Raw genomic sequence first — 16,095 nt, 5'->3', positions numbered from 1 at the left:
TGAACTTAAGGTTCTTGAACCAGAAGAGCTTGGACTTTTGAGTTTCAAAAACGAAGCAGTGGACGCTTTGGACACAATGTTTATGCTGTGAACTTTAGCTCTGGGAGAATGCAAGCTTCCTGCAACAAGATGGCGCACGCCGAGGGTCTGCTGGCTTCCTCCCGCGAAGCAGCAAAGCTGAAGGAGAGAGGGAGTTGGTGAATGTCAGAGCTCAGCTGCTAACATCAAACTTGGGAGAACCTCCTGGGGAGCACGAAGTGTGGCCTTCTGGCGTGGGAGAGAGAGGGGCCAGTAACATCTCCTGCAGTCCTTCTGTTGACTGTGCACATGCCTTCTTCTCCTATGTTCCATGGCTCTCTCATCTTTAGCTTTTATCTTGCCCTAAAGTTGTTTCTCTATGCTGTAACTTTATTCGTGGGTACAGTTCAAGTATAGGATAACCATGAGCTCCAGAAAGTTTTCTGCTTGAATGTGAACCATATGACTCTCCAAGAGTTTCCCAAGAATGGCAACCTCTCCCTCCTCCTCCAGCCATCGCTAAGCACCGTCGAATCTGCTCTTCCTCCTTTGGCAAAGACAATGTACCTCCATTACAAGATATCTTCACATTACATTTTATGGACATACCATATTCATTTATTCCCAAGTTGTTCCTTTTTACTTATGTAAACTTGATATATTTTTCTATCTGTAAAGTGGTTTGGGTAACTTGGGTTGGGACAGAATGCTCATAATTTTCCCCAATAAAATTAATGAAAATACTCTTTATTTAACAGCTTTTTACTTAGTGACAGGGCTTTTAGGAGTGAATTAGAGTGATTAGGTGAGGAATAGGTACAACTGGGTGGAGGAAGGGAGACTCCAGTCACTATAATTACATGATTACGCTAACAAGCCCATATATCTCCTGGAATTTCTTAGACAAAAGAAATATTTTTCAAGTATAAATTATGATGGTGCGGCATCAATTCTGGGATATGTGAAACAGAGCAGACATTTTTGGTGAAGAATCTTTCAGGAATCTGTTTTGTTGCTTGGGAGGCTCTAGAGGAACTTGAGTGTTGGCACTGGTTCCCACTGGGCTGCAGCTGGCAGGAGCGTGACCGTGGGGCGTGGTGACATAGATGGGGTATTTCATTCATTTTACAATGGCATTAGGTTTATACTGACCGAACATTAGCGTCTATGGGGAAATTGTGCTGGCCTTTGAGCTGCATGAGTTTGACTGCTGGGGATTAGCCCATGGGGTTATTTTTAAATGCTGCCTTTCCTTTCCATTTTGGCTACAAGCTCATGGTAGTAAAGGCGCCCATGGGGTGGGGGTGGGGGGGTATGTGACCAGGAGAGATGAATACACACATAAGTAGTTAGAGCATCTGGCTTCAGACACCCACCTTGATTTCATCAGGTTTTTGTGGGAAAAGCCAGAGTAAAATGGTGTGATTGGGGATTTGAGTAAGGAAGGCACAGCTCCTGGATGTGTGGAAAACTCATCAGCATTAAGAATATTCATATATCTCATCATGATTACATGTGGTTGCTACACTTTTATTGATTTCAGTATTTCGGTTCTAACATTTGGAGCCAAGCTGAAGAATGTGTGTGTGTGTGTGTGGAGGGTAGGCCACATAGGAGGGGCTTAAAATGTGAAGAGGCACAGTGAGGCCAGGAGGCCGTCTTAAAGCTGTCCTTGCGCAGCTAACACACGGTTTTTATTTAGGTGGTGTCCCGGATGTAGAACAATCGCCTTTCTAAAGGTGCCTTTATTCATACTTCACAGTGGACTGAGAACGAGGGGGATCAAAAGCCAAAATCAAAGCTTTTAATTTTGAACCAAATGGCTTTATTAGCACATGACCAGGAGTCCAGGAGATTCCAAAGAGAGTTTTCCTTTTTGCATAGTTGAAGTGTGCTTTGAATCATTTTGAAATCTTGACTTCAGTGTATGCTGACCACGTCGGGGCAGACACCAAGGTCCCTAGCCTGTTCTTGAACTTAATTACCCCCTGGAGGAATCCTCCCCCTCCTGGAGGGGGACTCTCCCTGTCCTGGGAGACTCTTTTGCCCTCTCCTTCAATCAAGCCTGGAGGTGCCGCAGGGGCTCTGGGGCCCAGGAAGGAACTCACCAATGATCCCAAGCTCCCCTTAGGAGTGACAGCCCAAGCCAGCTCAGTGCCCCTGTGAATGCTCAGCTGGGCCCACTCCACTGGCCCCCTGAGTGCTATTAATAGGACAGTGCTGGGTGAGGGGGAGTGAGAGGCAGGGCAGATTCGCCACAAGGCTTGCTAACTGGCTGCCTTTAAAACCCCTCATTGTTCTTCATGCCTCAATATGTTTAGGGAGGAGTGTGTGGCTTGGCCACCTAGCAGAACTCATGTTCAGAATTTTGAACATATTAAAAAGTCAAGCTGAATTTGAAAACAACCAGCTCTAAGCTTTTTAGATTTGTGAGATAAAAAACAACTCCTAAAAGACCCTTTTCCAAAATATTTTTTAAATCATTTTTTGTTTGGAAACAAAACCAAATTTAAAGTTGTAAGAAATGTACGATGACTCCCAATATGCCCTTTACCCAGACTCATTATTTTGCCCGTTTTTCCTCTTTGTACATAGACATCACTATTATCATCATTATTCTTGTTGTTATTACTGAACCGTTTATGTGTACCTTGCAGACATCATGACCCTTTACCCTCAAATTCCCAGCCTGGATCTTTTATGAACAAGGACATTCCCTTGCCAAAATGTTATTATTATTATTTTTTTTGGTAGAATAAGAGAAGGAAGGGTAGGATAAGAGAAGTGTGGGCCAGTCCAAAGTGCTGACTGTGGGGGCCCTGTGCAGGCTCCCACTAAAGGCTGGGAGAGAGGAGAGGAGGCACCACCACAGGGCTGGAGGACTTTATTGTTGCCATAAAACATATTTTTTCCATGTTCTCTTTAGACACACGAAATGAAGGCTGCATTCCCAAGATCTGGCTTGTGGCTTTAAAATAAAAAAATATTTTTACAGTATTCTTTTTGGAGGGATGAAAGCATGTGTTTTATTAACATTTCCCAAACTCTTTTTTTAGGTTTTAGGCTGACAGCATCCAGCCTGCAGACTGTGGCAATCGAAATACATGCATTTTTAGAAATTATACCTTTCAGTTAACTGAAGGGGAAAACTTTCTTCTGTGAATCATCTCTCTGATAGAGAACTTGAAAATCCCTGTGTAGAATCAGCCCAGTAGGGTAACACACAGGTGATCCAGCTTATCTCACCTAACGTGCCCATGAGTTTTGCAAGCAGTTTTCTGGGGCTTTCGCTCATTGGTGATTTGGGCCTCATTCATCATGCTCTTTAGACCTGGCCCAACGCAGGCTGCGGAGAGTTACCTGGGGAGAGGTATCAGCAGCGGCCCGGTCACTCTGGGACGCGCCCAAGCCTCATCACCTCCCACCCCAGCTGTCTCACTACGCTTACAGACCCCGGGGCTTCCTGAGGGGCAGCCCAGTTTTTCTTGCTAAGAACCCAAAGGACTTGCTCAGAGCTGGAATTCGGCGAAGCAACTTGCTCCAACACGCCAAATCTGCCGCACCCCCAATACCCCACCCTCCTGCCTCTGCGCTTGCTACCCACAACCCCAACCCCAATTTGAGGACTCCCCGCCCCCACCGCGCTGAGCATCTGAATCCTAACCCCTTGGATGCGAGTAAGTGTCTCTGCGTTGGAGTGCGCTGGGCGCGGCGAGGCCACCAGTGACTCCCAGCGGCCGCACAGGGCGGTGCGCCCCCCTCGCCCCGGCCTCCCTCCGCCCTGCGTCCGCCCCGCCGCCCCCGCGCCGCCTCCTGCGCTCGGGCTGGAGGCGGATTCCTCTCTCCGGGTTTTCAAAGCGCCTTTCCGAAACCTCCTCCCCGCCCAGAGAGGGAGTGAGATCCCGGGCGCAGTCGCTCCCCGGAGCGGCCGAGGGGCGCGCGGGGAGAGGCCTGCGCCGGGGTACTTTCAAACTGAGGCGCGCGCACACACTCACACCGAGACACACACACACACACATACACACACACACACACACATATACACGCCCATTTATATAGGCGGTGGCGGCGGCAGCGGCCGGGGCGGCGGCGGCGAGGCAGGAATGATGGAGCTGAGCCAGCCGACCCGGGTTGGAAGCAAGTGAGGAGAGCCCAGGCGCACCCCGGGATTTCTGTGCCCCGTTTTTGTCATCCGACCCAGGGAACGGTGCGCCCGGAGGAGGACCAGGTGGACTGATTTGCTAGAGGGGCGGGGAAGAGGAGGAGACCAGGTGAGCGGAGGAGCCCCCCGCGTATCCAGACCGCCCGGTCGCGCCTTTGCCCGACTCCTGCTCCCTCTCCGCCCAGGTGGGCGCGCCCGGTTACCCGCTCGCAAGGGGCGCTTTGAGGAGACCAGAAAGTCGCGCGGCCCGGCTTCGCGGGATGCCTTTCGCCAAGAGAATCGTGGAGCCGCAGTGGCTGTGCCGGCAGCGGCGCCCGGCGCCCGGCCCGGCGGAGGACGCTAACGGAGGCAGCGCTGAGCCGCCGCCGCCCCTGCAGCCGCCCGGCCGACGGGACGAGGCCGTGGCGTTGGGGCCGGAGGATCCTACCCGCGCGGCCCCCGCGCCTCCCGGGCCGCCGCTGCCGCTGCCCGCGCCGACCGACCAGGAGCAGCCGCCACACGGAGAGGCGCCAGCAGCCGGCGAGGAGAGCGTGGCGGGGGTCGCGGAGGTGGCGTCCCCGGCTGGCGAGGCGTCCTCGGCGGCGGCCGCCGCCGTGCTGCTCATGCTGGACCTGTGCGCGGTGAGCAACGCCGCGCTGGCCCGCGTCCTCCGGCAGCTCTCGGACGTGGCCCGGCACGCGTGCAGCCTCTTTCAGGAGCTCGAGAGCGACATCCAGCTGACCCACCGCCGCGTCTGGGCGCTGCAGGGCAAGCTCGGCGGCATGCAGCGCGTCCTCGGCACGCTGGACCCCAAGCAGGAGGCAGTGCGTGAGTACCCGCGCCGTCCGCCCGCCCGCCGGGCGCTGCGCTCCGGCGCCGCACCCTCGCGCCCTCCCCGGTCGCCGCAATCCCAGCCCCGCGGCGCCGCGCCCGCTGCAGCTTGCACCTTACTCTCGCCTCCGCACCCTCCCCTCCTCTAGGACCCACCCCAGTCCTTCCCGTGCTGGGAGTTCCCGCTGGGCCGGAGGCAGGGATGCAGTGGCGGGGGGGGGGTAGAAAGTTAAAGGGGCGGCCTGGGAACTCGTAGGCAGCCGCGGGCTGAGAGGGAGTGTTGGGGACACAGGAGGCAGAGGGGTCTGTCATTCATTCCCGGGACTCGCCTTCCCCGGGGGTGGGGGTGGGGGATTGGTGCAACTTCTGTGGTTTCCAGCAGCCCAACCTCGAGCCCTGTAGTACCGTCCACGCGTGCTTGGGGGGGCTTGAGGAGTAGTGAGCGTCCTTTTAGGGCTTTTGTAACGCCTTAGCGGTTTTGTCACTCTTACTGTTACCTCAGGGTCTGCGCCGAGCCCCGAACTTGTGCCTTGCGCTTGCGTGCGACGTAGCGCGGCGCCGCTCGTCGCGCAAGTGAACTCCGGAGCCTCTGCTCTAACCTTGTGGCCCAGAGGGGCCGCGGGGATGAGCGTGGAGGCAGGAGCGTCCCAGTCCCTGGGCATCTTTCCTGTGCCCACCAGCACAGGATTGCTACTAAATGGCTCTCTGTGTTGTCTGCCTTCTGAGAATCCGGGAGGCGTGTCCCCGTGCCCCCTCCCCCACCGTGCACTGTCGCCCAAATCTACCCGCGTGTGCAAGACCCTTGGGCATCTTTGCTCCCCTTTAACTTCACTCTTGCGACACCCTAGGGCTCCCAGTAAATGTCATTCTGTGTCATCTGCCCTCCCAAGGGCGCTCAGGAGGGTCCTTTGGCGCACAGTCGGTCAAATCAGGCGGCGGCCGAATCCTTTAGGAACGAACCGACGGTGGGCGGGGGCGCTAGGCCCGCGCGCCGGTCCTTTGGCGCCTAGTCCGGCTGCGACGCTCGCGGCGAAGGTGATGTCAGCGGCTCTGACTTACATAAGAAGCTTCCTCCGTTGCTGCAGCAGCTGCGCCCAAGCGCGGTGGCCGCGGAGCGCGCGAGGCGAGGGCGCTGTCGCGGCACCCTTCCTCGGGGATTTCCGGGCACCCCTGCCCTGCAGCCCAGCCCCGGCCTCCTCGCCGACGCTCCCCGCTCGCGCACCCCCCCCAACAAAAACCCCTTTGCACCGCGCCCCGGGAATTCGCTGCTTTTCTGCAATAACAATAATAATAAGCGTAATGAATAAATGATGTGCGCTATCGGTTTTCGCAGCTGTAAAAGACCCAGAGTTGGGTTAATGACTGGTTGTTTAAAAGGGCAATTCCGGGATGAGTTCTGGAAAGAATTAGGACTGCCGTAGGCCAAGTCGTATTTTACTTTTGGGACTTGAAATGAGCGCTTTAATCCTGCCTCCCTTTTTTTTTTTTTTTTAAACCCCAAACCACACAGCAGGGACAAGCCCTTCACTTTCTACAGCGCTGATATCTGGGGAGTGCGGTTGGGGTGAGTGGTGATTTCACTTCAAAAGAACTGGAGGGAAGTTTTGAAGACTGTTGAGTGGTGCATACATTTCTGTGTGTGCGTGTGGGGGGGGCACATCGCTCCTTAAATTAGATCTCACACAAGTGAAACTCAGTGCTGGAGCAGAATTGGCCCCCTTCTCCCCTCTTTTCTTAGAGACAGCAGTGGGCAGTTAGGTATCTGGCATTTAACACAGCCCTTTCAGGCCATTTTACAGGAGTGCAAACTAATGGTTGATGGAGAAAGGATTTTTGATGATTATATATCCTTTATACGTATTTATACATGAATAGATAAATAAAGATGGGGCTAATTAATACCCAGGAATGAACTTAAAATTTCCTATTTTTAAATTTTTCTAAAACATTATCTCCACACTTTGTGTCCAGACTTTTCTCTTCTTTTGTCCATATAAATTTAGGATGGCATTGTTGTTGTTTGATGTCATAGAAAACATTACCTTTGGATGGAAAAGCCCAATATTTATTATGTGTTTTCATTTGGGTTTCCTAGCATGCAGACAGAGACAAGGATTTCTGTGAGAGTAGTTTATTTGAGAGGGATTCCAGGAAGCACAAGGAGGTGGGGGTAGGGAAGTGGATCAGGGAGGGGAGGAAAACTCATGCAAATGGTGAGCAGCTGACCACTGTGGGCAACTGGGGTTCAATCCAACACACACCTCAGAAGTGTTCCACTGAGGAGTGAGGAAGCTGGAGTATTTACCCACCAACTTCCACCCTCGCTGATGGAAAGTAGCTCTTGGAGCGTGAACTCTCTGGCTCCCGGGCCTGCGCCATGTGTGGGCTCAGCATGCTCCTGGGCCAGGTAGAGAGTTCCAAAAGGCCAGTGTTGTGTACAGGAATGTCTGCAGGGGTCCTCTGGGGAGGGCACAGGGGCTATGGGTGGGCTGTCCGTGGCATCTACTACATTATGCATCTCCCTTCAGCACTGCTCAAGGCTTAGGGGACTTTCAAAGGGAGAGGAAGCCAAAAAGTGACTCACGCTCCCTTTTCTCCTCATTTCAAGGTGTCTGGGTACCTTCATACCCCCTGGCGAGCCTTCCCACCCTGATCATTGTCCCTGTGTAGTCTGCATGCTGCTTCGTCCATGCGCACGCAGCTGCTTCCTCTTTTGCCTTGAGCCAGGCTGGGGTGGCTTTTGCAGGGGTGACACGATCTGACATACACTTCAGTGAAGTCACTCAGGAGGCAAGTCTGGAGGCTGGTAGACCAGTTAGTGTGACTGGTGACAGGTGGTCAGGACTAGGGAGGTGTCTATAGAGACAGTGAAAAGTGATAGGATTCTGAATTGACAGGATTTATTTATTATTTTTTTAAAGATCTTTTTTAAATTTTTATTTTTTATAATTTTTTATTATGTTATGTTAGTCACCATACAGTACATCCCTGGTTTTTGATGTAATGTTCCATGATTCATTAGTTGTGTATAACACCCAGTGCACCGTGCAGTACGTGCCCTCCTTACTACCCATCACCAGCCTATCCCAATCCCCCACCCCCTCCCCTCTGAAGCCCTCAGTTTGTTTCCCAGAGTCCGTAGTCTCTCATGGTTCATTCCCCCTTCTGATTACCCCCCTTTCTTTATCCCTTCCTTCCCCTACCGATCTTCCTAGTTCTTATGTTCCATAGATGAGAGAAACCATATGATAATTGTCTTTCTCTGCTTGACTTATTTCACTTAGCATTATCTCCTCCAGTGCCGTCCATGTTGCAGCAAATGTTGTGAAATCGTTCTTTTTGATGGCTGAGTAATATTCCATTGTATATATGGACCACAACTTCTTTATCCAGTCATCTGTTGAAGGGCATCTCGGCTCCTTCCACGATTTAGCTATTGTGGACAATGCTGCTACGAACATTGGGGTGCATATGGCCCTTCTCTTCACTACATCTGTATCTTTGGGGTAAATACCCAGTAGTGCAATGGCTGGGTCATAGGGTAGCTCAATTTTTAACTTTTTAAGGGACCTCCACACTGTTTTCCAGAGTGGCTGTACCAACTTGCATTCCCGCCAACAGTGTAAGAGGGGTCCCCTTTCTCCACATCCTCTCCAACATTTGTTGTTTCCTGCCTTGTCAATTTTTGCCATTCTAACTGGCATAAGGTGGTATCTCAATGTGGTTTTAATTTGAATTTCCCTGATGGCTAATGATTTTGAACATTTTTTCATGTGTCTGTTAGCCATTTGTATGTCTTCATTGGAAAAGTGTCTGTTCGTATCTTCTGCACATTTTTTTATTTATTTCCCATGTATTGAGATTGAGAAGTTCTTTGTAGATCTTGGATACTAATCTTTTATCTGTAGTTGAATTGACAGGATTTGTTAATTGGATTGGGTATAAGGTATGAGTGGAAAAAAATAATTATGGATGACTTCTAGTTGGTTTTTTTTTTTTAAACAACTTGTGGAAGATGGTACTATTTCCAGAAATGGGTAAGTCTAGTGGAAGAGTGAATATTTGTGTGTGTGTGTGTGTGTGTGTGTGTGTGACATCAGCAGTTTAGTATTTTGCCATATTAACTTGAGATGCCTTACGTGTCTTAGACAATTAGATGTGTAAGTTCTGAGCTCAAGAGAGAGGCCCAGACTGGAGATGGGAGCGTGAGACATACAGGTTGAGATGGCTGGTGGGATGCTGAGCTGGTGGGGGGGATGGGGTGCTCTTACACGATTACACTCATTTTCTCCGTGCGGTGCGTAGTGAGGTCCTCAGCTGAGATGGTGCTGGTAACGTGAGGAGAGAAGGCCGGTGTTGATGCTGTCTCAGGGAGGGAGCATGGAAGCAGTAAGGAAGTATAGCAGGGTTACCTGGCTGTGTTGAGAGCCTTCTGAGATTTCTGGTCATAAACTTGAAGTAAGTCCAGCTTTCAGTCTGTAAAACCTGAGACTTTGGAGTCACTTCATGAGCCTCAACTCCAAACCATTCATCCTCAGACATTTTAATGTCATTGGCTTTTTGGTTGTTGTTGATTGCATTTGTTACTGAGTTTTAAAGTAAGTTTTGTAATGAACTTTAACATTCCTACAGAAAAGTGCAGAGACCATAAATGTACAGTTTGGTTAATTTTCACAAAGTGAACAAATCTTGTAACCATCACCCAGATTGAGAAATAAAGCATTACTGTATCCGGAAACATCCTCCCAGGCCCTTTACCAGTCACTGTCCCCCTCCCCAAAAGCAACCACTCTTCTGACTCCTACCCTCTCAATTAGATTGTCTTGGTTTTGAACCTTATGTAAGTGGAGTCACACACGATATACTTGTTGGGTGAACAGTGCTAGACACAAATTTACGTTTGTAAGATTCTTCCGCGTTGTTGCATAGACAGTGGGTTGCTCATTCTCATTGCTGAATGAAATTATGCGTTGTGTTGCATACTCCACAATTCCTTGATCCATTCTCCTGATCATGGACATTTGGGTTTCCAGTTTAGGGCTATTGCCACAAATATTTTTTTCACATGTGTTTTGATGAGCGACTGTATCCACAGCTGTTTGGTATGTATTTGAGAGTGGAATTGCTGGAGCACAGGGGATGGATATGTTTGGCTTTTGTAGCTCCTGCCTACAGTTTTCTAAACTGGTGGTACCAGTTTACACTCCCAGAAGTGTATGGAAGTTCCAGTTGCTCCACATCCTCGCCGACACTGGTACTGCATTTTTAACTCCAGCTATGCCGGTGGGCAGGAGTACAGTGCTCACTGCGGTTTTAATTTACATTTCTCTGACAGCTTGTGAGATTGCACACTTTTTCATATACATTTTTGGCTCTTTGGATATGCTGTTTTGTTAACTGCCTGTTAATGGCCTTTGCTCAGTTTTCAGTAAAATTTTTTGTACCTTTTAAAATTGAAGGTGTTCTTTATACATTGTGGATACGCATCATGGGTGAGCTCTAGATAATGCAAATACCTTCTCTAACTCTGTAGCTTGTCTTTTTACTCTCTTAGCGTTATCTTTTGGTGAGCAAATGTTCTTATTTTTATGTAGTTTGGTTTAGCAATCTTTTTCTTCATGGTTAGCGTTTTTGTGTTCTATTCGGTTTGCTCTTAAACGAATTCCTCACCGACCCCAAGTTCGTAGAGATATTCTTCTATGTTCTAGACATTTTTTTTGTTTTGCCTTTGTCATTTCCATCCATGAGTCCTATGACATTGATATTTGTAAGTGATGTGAGGTAGGGGGTCAAGATTAATTTTTTCTTTATCAATGCTCAGTTAATCCATTACCACTTACTGAAAAGACCATCATTTCTCCATTGCACTGCAGTGATACCTTTGTCCTCTATTGAGTGGATTTTTATTTTTTATTATTTATTTTTAAAAGATTTTATTTATTTATTTGACAGAGAGAGAGAGACAGCCAGCGAGAGAGGGAACACAGGCAGGGGGAGTGGGAGAGGAAGAAGCAGGCTCCCAGCGGAGGAGCCTGATGTGGGGCTCGATCCAAGGACCCCAGGATCACGCCCTGAGCTGAAGGCAGGCGCTTAACGACTGAGCCACCCAGGCGCCCCTGGATTTTTATTTTTTAGCTGATATTTATTGAGCTCTGCTACACGTCAGGCCTTGTGCTAAGATATTTATATGAATCACCTTATTTAATCTTCACAATAACTCTGTGAGAGACGTACTATTATTTTCCCACCGTACTGAGGGTTCGCAACTTGCTCTAGGTAGCAACAGCTAGAAAGTGCTGGAGTCTAGAATTAGGATCCAGGTCTGAGCCCACAAACTATGTTCCAAGCACCAGACTTTTCTCCCATGCACTGCTACACAAATCCGGGGGAATTACTATATTAAGATCAAGGCCCTTCTCAATATGCTTCTGTCGCTGTGACAGCGTCCATCTCTCGTTCTTCTACCCATTGTCCCTCTCTGCCTTCTCCATCTATTACCCTAACCCAGTCGTACTGAACTACTGGGTGTTCCCCAACTTGCCGGGCTTTCTCATTCTTCGTGCCTATGTGTATACTACTCTTTCCTTCCGGAACATTTCACTGGTTAATTCCTACTCAATCTTTGGTACCCACCAAGCACATCATCTTCTCTATGAAGCAGAACCTGATTCCTTGCCTACCATCTCCCCACCTACAAGTTTTCTAGAACTGTGTGCTAACTTTTATCATAGCTTTTCTCATACTGAACAGCAGACAGTGTTGGTGCTCTGTCTGTATTCCTTCAGCCCTCCCCTCTCATGCTGAAGGCTGCTGACTGTAAACTCCTGACTGTGTCTATGGCTTTTTTCCCTTGGCCAGTGGACCATGGTTGGTCTTGAACAGAGGGAAAGCCAGAAGTGCCAGGGAGTTAAATGCCCCTGAAGCAGTAGTCAACCAATGATGGCTGGGGCACTGATGCGTGAATGCCCCAGTTTCCTTGCATGTTGCACAGCATCTCTCAGGGATCCCCAGTAAGACTGAACTCTAGTTGCCCACAGTGCTGACTTATTTGACAATGTACTGTGTATTCTCCATCTCACTTTCTCCTATACCTATGGGTGGTTCTTGGGGTCCCCTTCCACAGAAACTACTTGAACTTGTACTTGCACTCATAGGATCTGGGGGAACTCAGACCAAAACAATCTGTTTAATTTTTGAACTATGAAGGTAAAGACCTAGGGCCAGGAGTATAGTAGAGGTGATGTTTCTCACTCTTTTTCCTTGAACTATATACCCCGGATTATTACATTAGCCAGATGCTCTCCAGTGGGTCTGGAAATAACTTCTTACCCTTTGGAGGATAGCTTCAGTCCCTCAGGGATGAGAAAGGACATGGAAGGAACTCAAGTCTGCTATGATGAAGACACATCCACTCAGTTCTTCAGTGTTCCATTGGGCAGCCTTTGAGAGTACCATTTACGCTCCTGTGGAATGGGGTCAGTGATGGCCCCGGGAGATCCAAACTCCCTGTTCGAGAAGCATAATTTCAGCCAGAGCAGACACAGAAACTGCTAAACCCAGAAAGATATTAGGAAGTAACACATTGGACGAATATATCATTTTGGGCTCATATGGTAACACTAATCACGGGTTCATTTTGTTCTTGAAGGGATGATCCTTTCCCTCCCCCATTCTGTTCATTCTACCACTTGCAAAACCCCCTTGTAGTCTGGTTAATGTGGTTTTTTTGGGATGTTTGAGTAACTGTGGTTAGATTTCTTTTCCTCCTGTCTCTGCTCAGTGAGCTTCTCTGATGCGTTAGGAGATCCTAACAGCTCCATTGAAAGCTGCTTTTAAATCCATCACGGAACAACTGAGAAGAAAGCAATCTTTTAAAGGTTAATAATTCATGGTTGTAATTTCCTCATAACTAGTAACAGCAACACATTTCCTTCTAGACTTTTCTTGTTGTACTGGATTGGGCTTTTAAATCAAAACTACTGAACTACTTTACCTAGGAAATCCTTGAGATTCTTTGCGGCTGATAATGCTAAGACGGTAACAAAAAAGATTTCTTTCTTCCTGTTTGTGGAGGCCTTTCCCACATAATGCCATCAGGAAAGTGTAAATTCCACATAAGCTCTCAGAAACGACTCGAGTCTCAGAGCTTCTGGCCTACCTTTAATGGGCATTACCTTTAAATTGCGATGACATATGAAATCTCTCCTATTGTCCAGGAGTCTTAAGGAGTCATTGACTTCACATAACACTTTGAAATTGTAGGGACAAAGACAATTTTCGACGTAGTTGGAATTTTATTTTGACAGCTCAGTTTTTTTTTCTTTTCTTACTTTTTACTACTAAAACTCGTGGAACATGAGATTTTATAGGACACTCTATTAAAAAATCATGGGAAGAGTATGCCTGGAACAAACCATCAATCACAAAGATTCCTGAAAGTTCTTTTTTTATCAAGAATTCCTCATAAATAATTTCCTGATAATAAGTGAAATAAAAAATAATGAGGTAGGAGTGGTTTCTCAATGTAAGGCTCTCATTCTAAGGTCTAAATCTGTGGAAACAAGGTTTTGGAGACCACTTCTTCCAGACTGCAAGGCCACAAAGGGCAGAGAGCCCGTCTGGCTCATCTTTGTTGAATGACTGAGACAGGCATGGTCAATTTTTGTTTCTGACAGTAATGTCCACTGCTCTCAATTCGCTAATGAACATGAGAAGGTTTGCGTGTCCAGAAACAGGAATCTGAGGACCTGGGCATCCATATGCTGAAAGATTACTTACCTATGAAGTACCTAGTCCTCGAATGTGAAACTAACCAAGAGTAAAATGAATTTCACTGGAGTCGGAGAATCTTAGATCCCAGACTTGGGAAAGACCTAAGCATCTATCAAATCCAACCTCCCGCCCAGGGTTGCAGGGCCCAAATGGACCCATTCCTGTCTTTGTATGGATGCCCTGCTAGGACTAAGTGGCCCAGTGGCCCTTGCTGTTTTAACCATTGCACGACATTATCGCTGCATTGTTGCTTTTATGGCTGGCGACTTTGCTCTACAGCAGCCGTTCTTTCACACGAGGTTTCCTCTATTCCATTGTGCACTTGGTATTTTGAACTTAAATTTCACAAGACTCGCCCATTGTCTCTGTTAAATTGAATCTTGCTTGCTTTGCTCTTTCATTTCCAATCAGTGGTGATGGTTTAAAGTCTTGATTCACTGTGTCAGCTGTTGCCCACAGCATTTTGCTCTCTGCAGACATCATAAACATGATTCTAGCCCATCATCCACATCTTTGATAAAATGATTGTCAGACGGACTCGAGGCCAGAGTCCATTGGCAGGCAGTACTAGCAGTGTCCCTCCAAGCTGACGTCTGTTCATCAACATTCCTTGGGTACCATTGTTGCAGCAGCCACAAATGTACCCCCCACCTTCCCACTGAAACCACATTTCTCCACCTTGCCCACAAGATCTATCATCATGAGCAATTGTCAAATGGTTCGCTGAAATCAAGATACCAGATGTCTGTAGCATCCCTTTGATCTCCCAGTGTAATAGCGCTACTCAAAAGGGAAATGAGGTTAGTCTGGCTCAAACTGGACTTGCTTGCAGCCATCAGAGGGGCCATTTAAATTTTCTTGTATAGAATGGATAAAGAGATTATTTTGTGGAATCTGCTTTGGTGTTTTGGCCAGAGAGTGACTGCAGCATCGGACTCTCTGGGTCCTAGGGTCCATTTCTCTGACTCCAAAGTGCCTGGTTTGTAAAAGGCAGAGAGAATCAGAGTGCTTATCTCTTTCTTTTAGGATGGCTGGTGAGAACCTCATGTCCTTGTCATCTGTTCCTTAAGGAAAGGTTTGGGATTCATGACCTTTGGCGTTTTTTCAGCTCAGTTTGAGTAAGGTTGGCGAGTGTCCGGTTTGTCTAATTGTTGAGAAGCAAGCAAGAATGTGGCTAAGAGCGTGGGCTCTCAAGTCAGACCACAAGGGTTCAAATCCCAGCTCCACCCCTTCGTGGCTGTATGACTTTGGACAATTTTCTGAATATTTCTTTTTTTTTGTCTGTTATGGGATGGAGATAAAAGCAGTACCTCCCACATCCCGTTGTCGACCGGATGGAAGGTGTCGGGGTGTAGGGGCGCTGGAGTCGGTGCCTGGCACGTGGTGAACCCCTGCTAATTATTGGTTCGTGTTTTATTGCCGCTATCATTGGATCACGTGGAGTGGGAGGCATGTGTTAATTTTTCCCAAGTAGATGAGACCTGTGCCTAAATCTGTGCCATGCGGGTCGGGGGGCAGGAGACCACTGAGCTGAGCGCTGTGTCCCTCTGCATGGTGAACTGCTAAGATTTTGGTGCTCTTTGTGTGCTCTTTTTATTATGCAGAGAACCATCAAAATAAAAAACATTTGACCAGTAATCTTATCATTTATATTCGTGCATTTCTTCCCTGCCAGGCACCTGCCGTAGGCACTTGAGTTTCATTAGTGAGCACAAAGTTACCAAGAGCTTTCAGTGGAGGGAGACAAACCATAAAGAACAAATGTAATACCTTTCAGGAGATCCGAGAGCATCTAAGGAGGTGTGTTCTGGGCAAAAAGAACCTGGGGCAGGGTGAGGGCCAGCCAGGGGATTGGCGCGGGGCTGCGGTGTCCAGGGGGGTGGTCAGGTGGGCCTCATTAAGGAAGCAGTGTTGGAGCGCAGATTGGAAAGAGGTGCTGGAGGTAATGACGCCGGCAGCTGGAGGAAGGGGGCTCTCGCGGGGCGAACCTCTGAGCGGCAGCGCGCTTGGCTTGGTGGAGGGATGGCAAGGGGGCCAGCGTGGTGGATGTAGAGTAAGGAGAGGGGTGGGAGGAGAGGAGGCCAGGGAGGTGGGGCAGAGGGTGGCTCAGTGAGAGTCTAGTAGGCCATGGGGAGGATTTTGCTTTTCACTCTGAGTGAAATGGGGACTCACTGGAGAGTTTTAAGCCTAGGGGTAATAGGATTGACTTCGGGTTGAAAAAAAAGATCACGTTTGCTATTGTGATAGGAGGAGGCTGTGTGGGGGGGAGGGGGGGGCCGCGGTGGAAGCAGGGAGGGAGCAATGGGAGGCCGTTGCAGTCCCCCCCCCCCCCC

General features: G+C 48.6%; 1 protein-coding gene across 2 annotated transcripts in view; it reads left to right on the top strand.

Moving 5' to 3' along the window:
• Positions 1-4,440: 4,440 nt before the first annotated feature.
• The window catches only part of NHS (NHS actin remodeling regulator), a 356,148-nt gene continuing 344,493 nt past the window's right edge, over positions 4,441-16,095 (top strand). For both annotated transcript variants that reach the window (XM_040633908.1, XM_040633903.1), the window contains exon 1: positions 4,441-4,987. In XM_040633908.1, coding sequence (XP_040489842.1) covers positions 4,441-4,987 — 547 coding nt within the window. The remainder of the gene's footprint in view (positions 4,988-16,095) is intronic.

The sequence above is a fragment of the Ursus maritimus genome (genome assembly GCF_017311325.1).
Source record: "Ursus maritimus isolate PB19 chromosome X unlocalized genomic scaffold, ASM1731132v1 scaffold_X1, whole genome shotgun sequence".
NCBI lineage: Eukaryota > Metazoa > Chordata > Mammalia > Carnivora > Ursidae > Ursus > Ursus maritimus.
The sequence above is the reverse complement of the archived record's forward strand: the minus strand, read 5'-3'. Positions and strand labels throughout refer to the sequence as shown.